Source organism: Sarcophilus harrisii, chromosome 1 (assembly GCF_902635505.1).
Source record: "Sarcophilus harrisii chromosome 1, mSarHar1.11, whole genome shotgun sequence".
In the NCBI taxonomy this organism is placed as follows: domain Eukaryota; kingdom Metazoa; phylum Chordata; class Mammalia; order Dasyuromorphia; family Dasyuridae; genus Sarcophilus; species Sarcophilus harrisii.
In genome coordinates, this window is record NC_045426.1 from 697,825,411 (window position 1) to 697,845,113 (window position 19,703).

The following is a 19,703-nucleotide window of genomic DNA, read 5'->3' on the forward strand; positions in this document are numbered from 1 at the left end:
GTCTCAGCCCTCTTTCACAGGACTTGAGTATGAATTCTGCTTCTTCTATTTATCATCTGGATGACTTTGGGTGGGTCACAACCTCTCTGGGTCTCAGTTTCTACATCTCCAACGTGAATGGGTAAAAATGAAGGTCCCTTCCAGGTCTAAATCTCCCAAAGACAGTAACAAAATGTTAAATTTCCAAATTTACGGAAATGTTAAATGCCAAAGTCATTCCACCAATAATCATCAAATTATCAGTAGTGATTATTGGTATATCATACAATATATTAATCGATAATGATTATCCAAATCCAGGTCTTCCAAAACCAGCACTATTTGCACAATAAGAGTTCTGAAGGCATGAGAAAGGCAATAACTATGGAATTGGAGAAGTTAGAGAATAAGCATAATTCTGTGACATTTAAAAGTTTCTAGAGACAAAGTTTCTAGGTAATTAATCATTTTATTAATTAGCATATTGGCAATAAAATTGGTCAGTGACAAATGCCAAAGACCAATCATGGTATCAGGCTTATGATTTATAAGCACCCTTGGAAAACTGGGTGCTCCTGAGGATGGCGATCAATTCTGATCGGTTAACAATTAATGACAGAATTGATAGTATAATGAGAGGTGAGTTTATTCCAATGATGGTCTTGAGCTATGTGACACTGAGCACCAAAACTTGGTCAAAGAAACAATTTCCCTATTATCTGATATGGACTGACAAAAGGGAGAATCCACATAGTCTCAGATCTATCTGGGTAGACCCAATGAGCAGGAATCCACCCATTTGCCTAAATTTAGAATTTCTTCATTGTCTTTGATTAGATCTTAATTTGATTAAGTCTTTCCCCAATATTTTCTACATTGGTTAATTTTGGAATGAGGAAGTAGAAATTCAATAATTAATTATTAAATACAAGAGAGAAATAATCATTGCTCCCAGTTCACTGTGATATTAGGCTTCCTTTCCCTGTCCTAGGAAACACAGAGGCAGAGCCTCACTGATCTTGGGATCATAAAATCACAGAATTAGAAATGGAGGGGAAAATCTCAGAGGCAATCAAGCCTAATGCCGTGATTTTATAGATAAAAAGACAAGAAAAGTTAGGGCACTTGTCCAGCATTACATGGAAAGTATGTAAACAGAGCTGGGCTGTGAGCACAGGTTATCTGACTCCCTCCGACTCCTAGTCCACTGAGCATATTAATAATACTGATGCTCAGATTGTAATATTTCATGAGTCATATTTTGCATTCACTCCAAACACTTAGGACAGAGATAAAGAGAGGCAGAGACAGAGAGAGAAAGAAAAATAAAAACAGAAATAGAGATGGCAAGAGAGACAGAGACAGAAAGAAACAGAGACAGAGAGAGAGAGAAGTAAGGAGAGGCTTTGTATTTGAGGTTTCGAATGAGCAAAATGTTGGACTCTGAGTCAGGAAGACTAACGTTCAAATGCTAACAATGATGTTGGGCAAGTCATTGACCTCTCAAAGTCTCAGTTAATTCATCTGTAAAATGGGGGAAATAATAACACCTACCTCACTGAATTGTTGTGAGGATAGAATGGGGTAGTGATGTAAAGGGTTTTACAAGCATTAAAGCACTATATAAATGCTATCATTTTTACAATTCCTATGTGGTGATGGCATAATATACAGTACTGAATATGGAGACAGAAAGGCTGGGTGACCTTATAAAAGTCAATTCATCTTCTCAAATGCCTCGATTTTCTCATCTGAAAAAAATGAAGGGGGTTGAACTAGAGAGCCTCTCAATTCTTTCCTGGCTCTAAATCTTTGATCTTTGACTGAGAGGGCTTATCTAACTATAATATACTGAGATCAGATTCTTATTCTGAATTCAAGAACTTTTGAGTTGGGTAGAACATATTTTCTTTGAAGGCAAGTAATGTCTGATTTTTCTATATATTCTTCCAGCTCTTAGCACAATTCCTGGAAGACAATGAGTGTTTAATAAGTGCTTGTTGGCTTGTTGTTTTGATTGGGTTATTGCAACGTTCTGATCTTTGGTCCCAAATCCTTTGTAGAATAGTAAGGATTCCTTTTAAGAATGCATTAGTGACCACTGAGATCCCTGCCAACTCTTCAATTCTGAGATTCTGGGTATGAAGTGGGTGATTCAGGCAATGCTTTGTTTTGTTTTTTTTGCTATCTCAACTAACAACTATGGATTATAACCAAAAATTAACAATTATTGTCCATGAGACAAAAAGCAGAATTTTGAAGCCATTGATTTATTAAGGAGAAACAAATAAATCAATGAAGGAATCAACAAAAAATCATTTAAGTACTTACTATGTCTTGAGCTCTGCACCCATATTCCCCATCATTCAAAGGAAAGATAGCTCATTATCTGTTCTCTTGAATCATGGTTTGATCCACATCCTTGTGTCACTTAGAATATACAAAGAACTTTCCTCATACCCTAAGGATGGAGAAGCCCCTGTAAGGCAGGAGAAAAAAATGAGCTGAAAAGGCTTGGATTTGAGTCCCAGTTCCATCCTTTCTCAGACGAGTCACTAGAGTAAGCAAGTCTCTTAGGGGAAGCTCAGTGACACAATGGATAGAAGAATCAATTCAAATTTAGCTTCACAAACTGACTATGTAACCATGGGCAAAAGTCACCTCACTTCTGTTGCTTCCATTTCTGTGTAGGCGAAATTTGCTTTGTTACAGGGAAAAGTTTGACAGAAGGAATGGATAGCTATAGGAAAATGAGTGTGATATAAAACAAAAAGTATTAATAAAATAAAATGCTTAGTACATAATAGGTACTGAATAAATGCATATTTAATTGCATCTGGGTTAGTGAGCCCCAAAAATGCATCAATAAAATATATTTTTAATGAACAGAAGGAAACAAAAAGTCAGTCAGCTAGTCCATACTATGTGCCAAGCAGTGGGATGCAAATAAGTTTTGCTACTATATATTTTTAGATATAGAAATATATTTATTTTTTTACATTCTCAAAGCTATATAATAGAGATTAACAGCTTTTTATATAAACCTCCTTCATATTCTTCTTTATAAATTTTGTTACTTTAATTTAATGGGCTATTGCTGTGTCATAAGACATAAAGAATAGGCTGGATTCAGAAAAGAATGGCAACTGATGCTAAGTGAAGCAACAAATTCAGGGAAACAATGTACACAACGATAACAACAATGTAAATGAAAATAAAACAAATGAAAATTAATAGAGAGTAAATATAATGAACAAACTTGGTGCCCAAAAAAGAGTTGAGAAAATGTACCATTCTTTGTGTAGAATCATTTACTCTTAAACTTGATTATGAGTTGGTTAGTTTTGCTGAACTGTTTTTTTTTCATCCTTTCTTTTTATTTCTTGTTTTAAGGGATAGCTCTGTGGGTAGATAAAGGAGAGGGGATATATTTGGAAATGAAGATGATGTTAAAACAAAATATACCCATTTTTAGTTTTTAAGGCAAAAAAAAAAATGAGGGTTACAGTCTAGTAGTAGTGATATACCAAAAAAAGAAAAACTTTGCCTTTTAGCCTTCCTTGAATCTTGAGTTAAATTCAATTCTACAAGCCTTTATAATTTATTTATTTCAACAAATATTCAACAACAATCATTTAACATTTAGGCAATAGTGCCTGCTACGTTCAAAGGAGAGAATGTTAAGGACACATTAGGGGCAGGGATTTCAAAGACTAAAAGCAAACTATTTGAAAGTTCCTGAAGTTTGGGATAATTCCAATTCACATCTGGAATCTGGCAATCAGTCCCATCTTTAATTCTGTACCTGTAAATGAATTCTAAGTTTGCAGAGATGCACCAGTTAAAGGAAGTAAAAAGATGTATTTTATTGGGTATCTCCTTAGCTTAGAAATGTTTTTTCCATTCATATAATCCTGCTTAATGTGCCATAGAGAAAGGGAAAGGGAGTTTAATTGAAAAATTGAGATTTAGAGATTAGAAATCATGGGTCTCGCTGATACCTAAAGTAGGGCAATGAATATAATCATCATAAATACTAGTCTCAGTCCATAATAGTCCACACTGGAGGAGGGAGAGACAAAAATAGAGGAATGTAGCTTAACTGCTATGTGCCTCAGTTTCCTCAATTGTAAAATAAGGATGATAATGTCATCTAACTGTGTGAGAATCAAATGCAAGAGAACTGATAGAGCATTTAGCAGAGTGCCTGACACATATTAGTTACTATATAAATATTAGCTATTATTGATATTATTAGTTTAAGATTCATTGGGTAATTGTTTAAAGAGCTGATCACAATCAGCGATATCCCTAGAGCCAGGTTGGCTAATGTTTGAGGCTTCCTAGCAGACCTTCTTAGCTCTAAGCACCCTGTGTATTACTCCGCCTGGCATTCCTCTAGTTTTCGCTTTCCCTCCCCAACCATGGATTATTATGGACTGAGCTAAGGATATATAGCAATAACATAGCACCTACTATGTGCAAAGTGCTTTACAAATATCTCATTTGATCCTCATAACAACCCTGTAAAATAAATGCTGTTAGTTTCCACATTTTACAGTTGAGAAAAATGAATCCTACAAGGTCAATAATGCCCAGGATCATACAGGTAGGAAGTGTCTGAAACCAGATTAGAAATGAAATCTTCCTGAACCCAGTCCCAACACTTTAGTCACTGCATCAGGTATCTGCCAAGGAGTCTAAGCAGTATACTTTGGGCAACATAAACAACTCAATGTCAATCTAAAACCATATTGTAAAGGTCTGGGAACCAAACGAACGAGAGAAGAAGGGAAGGGAAGATAGAGACAGTTTGAGAAAGACAGAAAATGGAGAGGAGAGAGACAATCAGAGACAAAGAGACAGAGACAGAGACAGTCAGACACAGAGAGACAGAGAGAGAGAGAGAAAGAGAGAGAGAGAGAGAAGAAGAAGAAGAAGAAGGAGGAGGAGGAGGAGGAGGAGGAGGAGGAGGAGGAGGAGGAAGGGAGGGAAGGAAGGAAGGGAAGGAAGGAAGGAGGGAGACAGACAGACCAAGACAGAGAGACGGGGAGACAGAGAAACAGAGATAGGGAGGAAGAAGGAAAGCTTGTGACCCATTTATATAATGAACAAGAGTTCTGTTCCATTAAAGGAAGAGACTAAAAGTCTAGTTTCTGAACAACTTGAAAGGGACAAGTCCAGATAAGATCCACAATTATTGGCTCAAATGCTTCACTATGACATACAAATTAGTAGCAAGCAATTTGTCAGCTTCTTCTATTGCAAGTCAGGTTCTGTCTCTCTTAACTGAAGACATCATGGATTTATTACTGAGATGAAAACACCAATAATTCCTCCAAATATAGGCCAATTACACATTGGTGTACTTTATATATAATGTATTCACAACTTGTTTTACTCAAAAAACTGTATAAACTTATTGGCTGATGAGCAAAAAGGGAGTGACCAAAAATCCCAAGGGGTGATTTCAACACTCGTTATCAATTCAATTATAATAGAATGAACCACCAGAAAGTACTGTAACATTTAAACTGCCTTTATTGACAATTTTAACCCTTAAGACCCTGCTCCTCACACTGGTTTATACACATATTGCAAATACATAAAACATAACTAAAGTTAGTGATAATGCAAGAGACTGATTTTGTGTTCCCACGATACAAAACTTAGCTCTATTTAAAACACTCCAACAATACAATAACGTCCAGACCAATTGATGTAAAGGATGGCAGTAGTTCTCAAACTTTTGTCTTTAGTCTCTTTATACTATTAAAAATTATTGAGGATCTGTCCACAGAATTTTTGTGTATGAATTATATTAATAGATATTTACCATATTAAGAAAAAAATTGAATTTATAAACCCTCTGAAAGGGTTTAAGACCTCCAGGATTCTCTAGACCACACTTTGAACTATGACATCTTCCAGAAAGAAAGTTTAAGCCCACCACTGTGTTTCTACTTAACCTTGTATACATTTCACTTCTATATAGAAGCAGATGGGCACGTAACTGGCACACTGGATAAAGTGACAGGGTTCAAATATGACCTCAGACATTTACTAGCAAATCACTTAACCCTGAGATGGGGCAGCTAGGTGGAGGCATAGTGCATAGAGTCCTGGACCTGGAGTAAGGGAGACTCATCTCAGTGGATTCAAATTTGGCCTCTTCACCCTGTTTGCCTCCATTTCCTCATATGTAACATGAGCCAAAGAAGGAAATGGCGAAAGGAAATGGCAAAGTCCAATATCTTTGCAAAGAAAACACCAAATAGGGTTATGAAGAATTGCACATGACTGAAAAATGACTAAACAACATAAAACTGAATGAATACTTCTTTCAATTCAGAGAGAAAGTCATACCAAAAGTGAATTAATCTTATCAATCTCTATATGTAGACAGAAAACATAATCATGCTGTGCAATAAATAGATACTTTATCTCATGGAACCTTTCTCCAATGATACCAAAATGTCATTTGGACTCAATAATTATAAAATGCTTAGTGTGCACTACCGGAGAATAGAGACCAAAGGTTTTGGACTTAAATTCAGAGGTCAAATTGAATCAGCAGATAAAGGCAATAGCTTGTCTCCTCTAACTCAGATACATCAAATCTAAAACTGTCAAGGAAAAATCTAAGTCTTATGGATGTTCAAACACTAAAGGATACAGTGGATAAAGCATCAGCCCTGGAATCAAGAGAACCTGATACCCACACACACATGTAAAAAACAAGGCATTTATTAAATACTTACCGTGTGCCAGGTACTGTGCTAAATGCTGGGTATACAAATATAAGCAAAAAGATAGCCTTTACCTTCAAGGAGCTTCCATTCTAATCAGGGGGAAGTCGCACACAAAAGAAAAGCAAAAAGAGAGAAGGAATGGTACCCAAGTAAGGGAACACTGGCAGGGTGTAAAGTCTTGAGAGTCAATGAAATACAAGGTTCATCATTTCAAGATAGTGATGAAAAGATTAACATTCCCTAGGGGAAAAAAGGAGTAAGAATATAGTTAGCTGGGCTAGACATGCAATAGTTTAAAATTTTATTCCATATTCAACTACCTTTGAAACCAAAAGACTCCTTGTCATAAGGCAATAGCAAAGACTGATAACAGGTACTGCCGGTGAATTTGTCAAATGTCACCAAAAAGGGGCCATCTCTGGACATAGCCTATGAAATGACTAAGAAGGAATCAAAAGTCTCTATGTAGGTGACATCCACATTAATTCATTCATCCAACATTCAGTTCAATAAAGAAGAATCAGACAAATAAACGGCTGAGGAAACATTATTTTCGAAATAGAAAAGTTTATTCAGAATTATCATTGATACCTGAAATCATATATCTATCCTTAAGGCCTTTTCTATGCATTTATTTAGCAAAGCGATTAATTAATTATACAGTTGAAGGCAGTATGATGTAGGCTATAGACTGTAAAAATTTAATATTTACCACCAACTATCAGAGAGATCCAGCCAGGTGGCTGGAATCCTATACCAAAAGTTTATTATATTTTATGAACTAACATATACCAAATCTCCATTCTACAAATACAAATTTTAAAATATCCTTGAGAATTCAGCAAATGAACTCAACTAAAGCTAGCACACCATGGTAAAGGATCATTGCCCTCAATATCCCAGGCAAAACACTGATCCATAAAATTTCAGAGTGATGTTTTTAGTGTGACAAATCAATACTATGTTGGAAAAGGACAATGTGTCATCCTTATCATCCCATCCACTAATGGAAGACACTTTCAATAAGCTTTCATTCCAATTCTTATATCCACTTACAAAAAGCAGTCATTTGACCCATTTGTTCAAAAGACTACAGAATATTAAATATAAAAAAGTGGAAAATGACTTTTCTTGGAACCATTTCCATTTGGGTCCCATCAAAAAAGATGAAAATAATGAGATATTTATAACAACATCAATAATAATTAATGTTTAATAGAATATTAAAGTATATAGAGTACTTTATACATGTTGCCTTATGTGAGCCTCACAATACCCATGTGAGATAGATTTTATTATCCCCATTTTACAGATGAGAGAACTGGGGCTTAGAGAAGTGGAGATCAGGCCATGACTGAAAATGATACCCTGACATTCAAGATGGCAAAGCCATCGTCTAATTCTTGAAAACTTGTCTGCCAACAGTCCCAAACCTGGGGATCATTGGGCCTACTACCCCATCAGTACCCTATTGTAACCAGCTCTCGCTTTCTGTCTTGCAGTCTCTAAACAGCTTTAATCAAGGTGACATAGAAGGGTCAAAGAGATTGGGCCGAAATGCCAAGTGGGTCGCCATTGCATCAATCATCATTGGCCTTCTGATCATCGTCATCTTTTGTACAGTCAACTTCACAATGGAAAGGTAAGCAGATTTTTTTTCCTGTCCTTCCCAAGGAATCCAATCTTCTTGAATGCCCTTTTGACCCACTTAGGCCATTGGAGATCTGTCCTCTGATTTTCAATAACCTGATAGACTGATTTTCAGTAAGTACACTTCTTGATTTCTCTCATACCTCTGGACATGAAGATCATAACTTATTCTCAGTGTTAATTCCCTTATTGTAAACAAATAGACTCTGTTTATCTTTTTTCCTAGGCTCATGGAAAGATTTCTCCAACTATCTAGATTGTTGTTCCTTGGATAGAGACAATGATGGTAGAACAAATAACACAGGACTGAAAATCAAAATTCCAGCTTGGGCACAGAGTGCAATTTAGATTTCAAAGGGACCTTAGAACTTAGAATGTTAAATCTGGAAAGTATTCAAAATATAAGATATTAAATCACATAACATATCATGTCATACATGGAAGAGACCTTAGAATATGAAATGTTTGAGCAAGAAAAAGTCTTAGAAAACAGATTATTAGAGCAGAAAGGGAAACATAGAATGTTAGGCCTGAGTCCCACCTTAGAATATAAAGTGCCTAAACTAGGAAGGATATTAGACTGAATAATATCAGAAGTGGGAGGGATGTTAAGACAGAGAATGTCCGAACTTGGAGGGGCATTAGAACAAAAAATATCAGAACTTGGAGAGAACTTAAAACACAGGATGTCAAAGCTGGAGAGATCCTTAAATAGATTGTCAGAGATGGGAAGAATCTTAGAAAAGAAATGGAAGGAAGCTTGGAACACAGAAAATCAGAGTTAGTAAGAATATTACAGCATATCATGTCAAAACTGGGAAAGACCCTAAAGTCAAAATGTTAGCGTAGGAAGGGTCTTTAAAATGTAGAATGTAAGAGATGGGCAGGACCTTAGAATATATAAAGTGTGAGCTAGGGAAAGTATTAAAAAATAGATTGTCAGAATTATATAAGTATGTATACATATATTGTATTTAACATATACTTTAACATTTTTAACATGTATTGGACTACCTGCCATCTAGGGGAGGAGATGGGAGGAAGGAGGGGAAAATTTGGAGCAGAAGGTTTTGCAAGGGTCAATGTTGAAAAATTACCCATGCATATGTTTTGTAAATAAAAAATTATAATAAAAAAATACCAAAAAAAAAAAGAAAGAAAATAGGTTATCGGAGCTGGGAAGGACCTTGGAACATAAAATGTCAGAAAGGACCTTGAACATACAGTTCATAGTGATGAACTGATGAGGAGGCTTAAAACACAGAAAGTAATCTTGGAATGACTTGAGAACCTAAAATGTCTAAGTTGAAAGAGACCTTAAAATCAAAAATTCAGAGAAAGCTAGAGTTGAAAAGGGTATTAAAAGCCATATAACCCAACCCCACCAATTTACAGAGAAATAACCTGAGACAAAGGTTAGGTAGCAAACCATGTTCAGTTCCAGGTGCCACATTTTAGATAGGATATAAATAAGCCAGAGAGAACCAGAAGATGATAAAGGCTCTTTCGTTAATTAATTAAATTAGCAAGAATTCATCAAGAATCTACTCTATGCCAGTCACTGGGTTAAACATTTGGGACATGAGACAAAAATGAAATTATCCCTCCCTTTAAAGAGATCACCATCCATTGGGGAAGAAAATGGGTACAACCACATTATGCAGAACACATACAAAATAACCACAAAACCCTTTTTATAGAGAGGACACTGGGAAAGACTCCATATAGAAAACACCTGAGCTGAGTCTTAAAAGAAACAAGAGACATGGAGGATGGAGAATAAGACAAGGAGGATGAATCAAGAATAATGAGACCAGTTCAGCTAAATTATTGGGCACAAGAAGGGAAATGATAGATAATAAGTAGATTAGGACCAAGTTGTAAAGGATTTTATGTGGAAAGAAAGATATGATCCCAGAAGGAATAAGGGATTTATTGAGTAGGGTAGTGACATGATCTGGAAAATCACTTTGATAGCCATATTAAAAACGAATTTTAAAAGGGCAGAAAGAAGGATAGGGAGATCAATTCAGAGACCGTTGTAACCAGGAATGTGCTAGAACTGGTTTGTACCAGCTATCAAGTTATTGTTTTGTCAAAAGAGTCATATTGTGACTCCATTTGGGATTTTTCTTAGCAAAGATACTGAAGTGGTTTGCCATTTCTATGTCACACTCATTTTACAGATGAGGACTAAAGCAAACAGGATTAAGTGACTTGCCTTAGTCACACAGAAAGTAAGTATCTAAGGACAGATTTGCATTCAAGTCCTCTTGACTCCAGGGCTACCACTCTATCCACTGCCATCTAGCTATTTATTGAAAGCCAATTTTAAAATTTTTCAGTGTAAGCATTTGCCTTAGAAATTGGCAAAAACTACAAATCAGGACTTGATTTGTTTTGTTGATTGTCTAGACCTAATACAGTAATGGAGAAAATGTTAATGATGCTGATTAAATTTAAAAGTGTGGTATGAATACTTTTAAAAGGAAAACCAATTGTTAAATATTAAACGTTATTGATTACAACAATCCAGGTGAGAAGTAATAAGAACTAAAATAGAGTCGTAGCTATATGAGTTGGATAAGATGGACAGAAAACCTATAAAATTTGAAAACTTTTTGGATATGGGGAATCAGAGTCAAGTGGAATAGCCCAGATGGTGCAAACTTGGGAGATGAGGATAGCAGTACCCTCAACTGTGAGAGAAAGTTTGGAGTAAGAATTCATTGGGGAAGAAGATAATGAGTTTTGTGTTAGGCCTGGTAAATTTGAAATATCTATGGGATATCCAGGTCTAAATGTTTAATAAAAAAATTTGGTTTAATAAGCAATTGGAATTTAGGAGAGTTTGGGTAGTTGTAATTTAGATAGTCTAATTCTAGGGGTTGGTATATAGATCTGGGAGTCAACTCTGAAGAAATTTTAATTTAACCTATCTAGTGAAACCATAAAGTGACAAAATATATATAAAGAGAAGAGGGACTAAGACAGAACCTTGAGGAACACCCCCAATAAGAAGGCATTATATGGATGATACACCAAGGAGATTTAGAAGAAGCAATCAGAAAGATAAATATGGAAACTAAGAAAGTAGTCTTTCTGTCATTCTATCTCTGTCTCTGTCAGAGAAAAAGAGAGAAACCACTGGGTCCAAGACTACAGAATGAAGGTAATCTATTGAGATGAGGGCATTCAATTTGGCAATTAAGAGATGATTAATAACTCTGGAGAAAGCAGTTTCAGCTGAGTAATGAACTTAGAAGACCAATTGTAAAGGGTTGAAGAGTAAGGTGGAAAGGAAGTGGGGATTTGCAGCTGAGAAAGTGAGGAAAGATATGGTTGAATAACTTCAGAGAAAGATAGGATCTAGTGAGAGGTTTTGTTTTATTTGTTTTTTCCAAAGATGGCAGCAGGACAAGAACAAGTTGTTGGAGAGAGAGCAAAAACTACAAAATGAGAGGTGATTGTGGGATTTCTTGGAGAAGAAAAGTTAGAATGGGGTCAAAGGCATATGTAAAAAAGTTGGTCTTAGTGATTATAAGGGTTACATCCTCATCAGACACAAAAAGAAAGGTGGGCATGAGATATAGTGAAGGAAAGGAAAAAAAGCTCACCATGAATTCCCCTATTTTTTTTGGTTATTTATTTTAAACATTCTTTTTTTTAAAAATGTTTGGTTCCCAATTCTTTCCCTTCCTCCAAGTCCTTCCCCACCCACTGAGAAAACAAACAATATGATATCAATTATACATGTTAATTCATGCAAAACATATATTTATGTTAGCTATATCACAAAAAAGCAAAAAATAAACAATAAAAAGTCAGAAAATTATACTTCAGCTTATGCTCAAAGATCATCAGTTTCTAATCATATGAGAAGGTGCTCTAAATCACTATTGATAAGAGAAATGCAAATCAAGACAACTCTGAGATACCACTATACACTTCTCAGATTGGTTAAGATGACAGGAAAAGGCAAGGACTAGTGTTGGAAGGGATGTGGGAAAACTGAGACACTAATACATTGTTGGTGGAACTGTGACCGGATCCAGCCATTCTAGAGAGCAATTTAGAACTATGTTCAAAAAGTTATCAAACTGTACATAACTGTTGACTGAGTAGTGTTTCTGCTGGGCCTATATCCCAAAGAGATCTTAAAGGAAGGAAAGGGACCCACGTGTGCAAAAATGTTTATAGCAGCCCTTTTCATAGCGGCAAGAAACTGGAAACTGAGTGGATGCCCATTAGTTGGAGAATGACTGAATAAGTTATGGGATAAGAATGTTATGGAATATTATTGTTTTGTAAGAAACGACCAACAGAATGATTTCAGAGAGGTCTGGAGAGACTTACACGAACTGATGCTAAATGAAATGAGCAGAACCAGGAGATCATTGTACACAGCCACATCAATATTATAAGATGATCAATTCTAATGAGCGTGACTATTTCCAACAATGAGATGACTGATGCCAATTCCAATGATTTTATAATGAAGAAATCCATCTACGCCCAGAGAGAGACTGTGGGAACTAAAAATGGATCACAACATAACATTCTCACTCTTTTTGTTGTTGTTCACTTGCATTTTGTTTTCTTACTCATTTATTTTCTTTTTTTATCTGATTTTTCTTATACAGCAAGAGATTATATATGTTTATACATATTGGATTTTACATATATTTTAACATGTTTAACATATATTGGATTGCTTGCCATCTAGGGGAGGGGGTGGGGGGGGGAAGGAGGTGAAAATCTGAAACACAAGACTATGCAAGAGTCAGTATTGTCAAATTATCCATGCATATATTTTAAAAATAAAAAGCTTTATAAAAAAAATAAGTAATCAGTGAATTCTTTCCATTTCTATTTTGCTCTCAGCATCTAAGATACTGGGGCAGTTTTACATGCTAATTTCTTGAAATATGATGGATAGGCTCTTTTTTCATCATGACACTTGGGTAGTCCAATAATTCTTAAGTTATCGCTTATCAATCTATTTTCCAAGTTTTTCCCAATGAGATATTTTACATTGTCTGCTATCTTTACATTCTTTTGATGTTATTTGATTATTTCTTGAAGTTTCATGAAGTCATTAGCTTCACTAGCCCAATTCAATTTTTTTATTTTTAAATAACTTTTTTTATTTTCAACATATATACAAAGATACTTTTCAATATTCACCCTTGCAAAACCTTGTGTTCCAAATTTTTCTCCCTCCCTTCTCCCCACCCTTTCCCTAGATGGCAAGTAAACCAATATATGTTATACATGTGCTATTCTTCTGTACATATTTCCACAATTATCATGCTGCATAAGAAAAATCAGATCAAAAAGTAAAAAATAAGAAAACAAAAAGCAAGCAGACAACAACAAAAGAGGTGAAAATACTATGTTGTGATCCAGGTTTGGTCCCCACAGTCCTCTCTCTGAAGGCAGATGGTTCTCTCCATCATAAGTTTATTGGAATTGGCCTGAATCATCTCATTGTTGAAAAGATCCACATCCATCAGAATTGATCAACATATAATCTTGCTGTTGCTATGTACAATGATCTCCTGGTTCTGCTCATTTCCCTCAGCATCAGCCCATGTAAGTCTCTCCAGACCTTTCTAAAATCATCCTGCTGGTCATTTCTTACAGAACAATAATATTCCATAACATTCATATACCATAATATACTCAGCCATTCCCCAGTTGATGGCAACCACTCAGTTTCCAGTTTCTTGTCACTACAAAAAGGGCTGTTATGCGCATTTTTGTACATGTGGGACTTCCCCCCCCCCGCCCCGCCTTTTTATGATCTCTTTGAGATTCAGGCCCAGCAGAAACACTGCTGGATCAAAAGTTATGCCCAGTTTGATAGCCCTTTGAACATAATTCCAAATTTGCATTTCATATAGTTGGATTGATTCACAACTCCACCAATAATGCATTAGTATACCAGTTTTCCCATATCCCCGCCAACATTTATCATTATCCTGTCCTGTCATCTCAACCAATCTGAGAGGTATATATTGTCTGAATTCAGCTGGTTCCTGGTCTGTACTCTGCCCTCTTAGTTCTTCTTTTTGAATGTCCTCTATTTTCTGAGTAACATATGAGTGATATCCTCAGCTGAGAGAATAAGAAGAAGGAGGATGTAGGAGATTTGAGGAGAAAAGAGCTTTGGGAACTACATCTGTTAAGAATAGGAGAGAATAAATTAGGAAAGATAAAAGGATTGCCTTTCTTCAATGAGAATCCAGTTGAAGTTAGATAATATAAATTGCAGTGGACCTTGATCAGCTCAACTGCATGACTCCCCTAAACTCTATTCTATAACCTAGTATAAGGTCAGAAGCAGCAAATAGGAACAATCACAATATTGATTGAATTGACTGAGAATTGACTGCAGGAACTGAGGATATTTCATATAGAGAAAAGATGATTCTGGGTGGTAGAGGCAGGTGTCTGAACAACTTTATGCAAAGGGGATGACTTGTTTTTCTTGGTCCTAGAAAGCAAAATTATACAGAAGTATCACAGTCAGTCAGTCAGTAAACACTGCTAAGCACCTAATGCCCATGCTAAGCACTGTGCTAAGTGCTGGAGATAAGAATGGCAAAAGACAGAGATCAATTTGAAGCTTCCTTATAATTAGAGCTATCTAGGAAGAACACCTTCACACCAATGTCTACTCTTCTATTGTTGGCAAAAGTCTATCCTACTGGACCACAGGAGACTAAAAAGATGCAAAGGACATTTTGTGTCATGGACCCCTTTGGTAGTCTTTTATATCTTATCAAATACATAAAACACACAAGATTTCAAAGCTAACCAATTATATTGGAATACAGTAATAAAAAAAAAAAGTTTAAATTCATGGAGTGCACATGAAGATCTAAGCTGACCCTCTCATTTTATTACTGAGGAAACTGAAGCCCAGAGAGATAAAATGCTTTCTCTGTCATACCACAAGCACCTACTATATACCAGGCATTTACTAGGTACTGGCTACTCATAGCCCAAGTCCTTGATCTTGAGGAGCCGAGGTTGGAGAAGCAAATCTCCCAGCAAAGAGTGAAAAGTCCATTGGCCCTATAATCAGAAGACTTGGCTGGGCTCACATTTGTACCCCTGCCCACCTTCCTACCTGAGCTACAACGGGCAAATAAGTTCACTTTCCTAGGATTGTTTTCTCATGTGTAACGGGAAGAGGTCAGACTGCTCCATCCAGGTCCCTTTGAGGGTTGAATCTATGCTCCTTCCTTCACCCAAGTATCCCTAAAGTTTTCAGTGGTTCTTTGGGCAACTTTGACAGAATTAGAGACAAGTTTCCTTATCTCAGCTCCTGTGAGAGTCTTCTGATTTAAAGGTAAAGTCTCAAGCATTTAAGTAGAGGAGGTGGGGCAGGTAAGGAAGGAAACAAGGGGGGAGGAGGAGGAGGAGAGTTTGAGAAGATAAAATCAATTCCACATTTCCATTAAGCCCCGAAACATCCCTATCTTGTAATTTCCCGGCTGTGTTCAGAGACAGTATTTAACAGTTCTGGGCTATGGGAGGATGTGAATGGGAAAGTGGAGGAGCTAAGAGCTGCTCTTAAAACAGATGAGGGAAGCCACACAGACCAGTGGGGGCAGGGCGTGCCCACAAAGTCCCTCCAGTTGAACTGGGAGAAAGAGGGAGGAGGGAGGAGCCAGATCCAAAAGGAGAGAACCCAGGGAATAGGGAACTGTTGCTGGAGAAGTAATCAACTTTCACTTATATCAGTAGCACGTCAGGGTCACTCTGTTAGTGTTCCCTGGATGCCAAGAGCTGGAGCCATGAGGAGATTGTTTTGTAACAAGCTGAACTGCATCCAAAGGTCTAGAAAACCCTGACATTGAATCAGTGCACAAGCATTTATTAAATGGCTATTATGTGACAGATACTGTGTTAAGCTGTGAAGATACTATAACAAAAAGGAAACGGTCCCTGACCTCCGGGAGCTTATATTCTATCGGAGGAGAATGTACATATAGGAGTATGTGTACATTTTGCATACAAATAGATCCGAGGCATCTACGAAGCCAGCTGGTCCAGTGGAAAAAGTGCCAAGGCTGAGTCAGGAAGAAATGGCTTCAAAGCCAGCCTCAGACCCTTAGCAAATCACTTTGCCACTTCTGTTTGCCTCGCTTTCCTCAACAGTAAAATGAGGATGATAATGGAACCTACCTCCCAAGATAGTTGTAAGGATCAAATGAGATATTTGTAAAAAGCATTTAGCACGGTGTTTAAGACATAATAAGAGCTTATAAATGTTAGCTATTATTACAAGATCATTTCGGGGACTAGAATTGGTAACTGGGGGATCAAGAAAGATCTCATTAAGAAGTCGTGCTTAGCTGAGTTTAGAAGGAAGCTAGGAATTGTGAGAGGTGGAAGAGATGTAAGAGAGAAGATTGCAGAAATGGGAGACAATTCATGCAAAGTTAGAGAGGAGGCAAAGTGTTGTAAAGAAACCCGGAAGTGAGAACATCATTCACTATCCATCCACCCATCCATCCATCTATACATACATACCTATATACACCTTCAGTAACTGTCTCAAATACTCAAATGCTCCAATAAATCTATGATTTCAATTCACAAGTCTCCTCCAAGAAGGCAAGTGACAATCCATCCAGGCCTATTCACCCTGGCAACCCTTCTCCAAGTCCTTCCAAGAATTCACCACAAAAGATTACCCAATGTGTTAGAAGCTTCTGTTACTTCCTCATGAAATCATGAGAACATCATTGGAGCTTTCTATCTCCCTGTCATCCATGACCCTGCCTATATACCGATAATTCACATTTATATTGCATCATGGCAAAGGGCTTTACATGTGTAATGGCAGATAGATCAAATGCTTAGTCAGACAGCAGTTACACACATATGATTTCATTGGTTCGCCATTTATCATTGTTTTATATGTTTTAGCTAAACTGAGTCAAACATTTTCACCCACTATCTTTGATTCCCATTCAGAAAAGCAGTACTCATTTCTTCTCACTCAAACTGTCATACCATATGTGTACACCTCTTTTTTTAAAGTAGTCCCAATAAAAGTCTTGCTAGATAAGTCCTAGTTTTCTGAGCTCCTCAACTCCTGAACTCTCACCCAATTTTAATTGTCTCTAGTTATGTTGAGGGGTAAATATCATAAATTTTCAGAATGAAATCAGTTTCCAAAAAATAAGACAAAAACCCAGCACCTCACAGAGGAGATCTGAGCCTAAAGTTACAATGAACTGAATTCAAATCTGGACTCAGATACTTGCTAGCAGTGAGATCCTAGCAAGGTAAGAAAACACTTGTTAGTGGCCGGAGCTGTCCAATGTAGAATAGGCCACCTCAGAAGTCTGTGGAAGGCCTTCAAGCCAAACCTAGATGTAAAGTGGGTGTTCGTTCAGTTTCAGGTAGGATGAAATGGCCTCTGAGATCTTTCCAACTCTGAAATTCTGATTTTGGAACTCCCTGGAGCAGTGCATTCCATTTTGGACAATTCATTTCTGCTAATCAAACTCTCTCTCTCTCTCTCTCTCTCTCTCTCTCTCTCTCTCTCTCTCTCCTCCTCTCCTCTCCTCTCCTCTCCTCTCCTCTTTTCTCCCTCTTAGATAATCTGAAAGCCTGAAACTACAATGAAGTATCAACAGCATCTGAGAATGGCAGACCGGGTGTTCCTGAAGAGTGGCCTTTCATTTCAGACTGTCAGATTCTATTGTTATCCTCTCAGGCTTTCCAGAGGCAGGTCCTTGGTGAATGAGCTAAACAAAATCCAATGTTTATGACATCTGAGGGGCATGACAGATTAGCCAAAGTATTTATTTGTTACAAAATAAAAAAACACCTCCATTTGCCATCAGCCACCCAACCTTTATCCTCTTTCCCCTTTTCTTCCTTCCCATCCTCTTCCTGCTCCTCTCTTCCTTATCTCAGGTACAGTGGGTGCTGATGACCCTCTGGAAATCCCAGTTGCTTTCCATTCATGTGGGGAATTTCCATATTGGGGTCTTATTTCCTATGATCCCCAAAACCCAGAATTGATGCTGTTTACAATGAATAGCGTGTTTGTAGGCTATTTTAGTATCACCTAACCCTAAAAACTCAGTTAAATTTGTGACTTTTTTACATGCTCAATCAAGCTTCTGCAGAATTACCATAATCCTTCCTCCCTCAGTCTTCAGTTCCTTCATTGATTCCTGTCCAAATCTCAACTACTCTCAACCACTCAACCACCTTTTGGTCCTTGAACATGGTTTTCCTTTTGCCAAATAGGTGTCTCCTACTTTTGACTCCTTCAACTATTGGACAAGTTGGTAAATAGCTATCCACTCCTCTAATATGCCCTGAATATATATTTGGGCTCCCCTCCAAACTATGCACTTCAGACCTTTGCTCCCCTTTTGAAAGCGGCCAACCGAAAGTGCTTTTTTTTTATTTCTTCTATACTAAGTCTTCAGCAAGATCCTTGATTTCCTTATATGCTGCCAAAATGTTGCTATCTAGTCCCAGCTGCATTTCTTTTCCATGCCCTATGAGTCTGAGTATACCAACTCACAACACCATTTTTCTGCCTGCCAGGATATGCTAATCCCATTAGTCTTGTCCAAATAAAAAAGACGGAGAGAAGGGGGAGAAGGAAGTATAGCCTAATTGGAAACAAAGCCTGAATTGGGACACTAGTCCTAGATTTGAAGTTAGTCACCTGAGGCAAGTCTGGGCCTCACTTTTTAGAATCTGGAAAATGGGGATAATAATGGCTGCCCAATTTCCAAGATTATTATTGGGTGGAAAGGATTTGAGATGGATCTGGAAAATTCAGAGTTTCATGTGGATCTTGATTGATGATTATTAGCAAATCTCAGGTTTTAATTAAAACCTTGGACTCTACTGGAAAGTCAATGGTCCTTAAATTTCAACATTTATTTCACTAAGAAGAAGAAGCCACATATGTGTGCATTTGGATCAGAAGCCCTCTCTGAGCCCACTGAGGTGAAGAATCACCCCATCTCCTCCTTTGAGTCCTCACTGCCCTGCTTCTGATGTCCTGATGGGCTTTGCTCCCTACCTTTTTGTTGGTTTCTTCTCATTGTTGGCTCTCTTCCTGATTGCAATGATGGTGTTTCTGGGATGCACAATAAAAGTGGTTTTAACTAAACTACCTATGGTGATTTGTGTAAATCATTGGGGAGAATGATACAAAGGGGGTATAGTCTAACCTCCCTAGCAATGCTCCAGTGGGTGAGCTCCATGGCACCTTTCCAAGGGGCATCTGCAACTTTGTTTTGATCTTATGACATTATGACATTTTGC

General features: G+C 37.2%; 1 protein-coding gene across 1 annotated transcript in view; it reads left to right on the forward strand.

Annotated features, from left to right (window-relative positions):
- The window catches only part of TMEM233 (transmembrane protein 233), a 56,298-nt gene extending 38,171 nt beyond the window's left edge, over positions 1 to 18,127 (forward strand). Inside the window, exons 2-3 of the mRNA XM_031948700.1 lie at positions 8,234 to 8,373; positions 18,005 to 18,127. Of these exons, the coding sequence (XP_031804560.1) occupies positions 8,234 to 8,373; positions 18,005 to 18,008 (144 nt within the window). The 3' untranslated portion in view covers positions 18,009 to 18,127. The remainder of the gene's footprint in view (positions 1 to 8,233; positions 8,374 to 18,004) is intronic.
- The last annotated feature ends 1,576 nt before the right edge of the window (positions 18,128 to 19,703 follow it).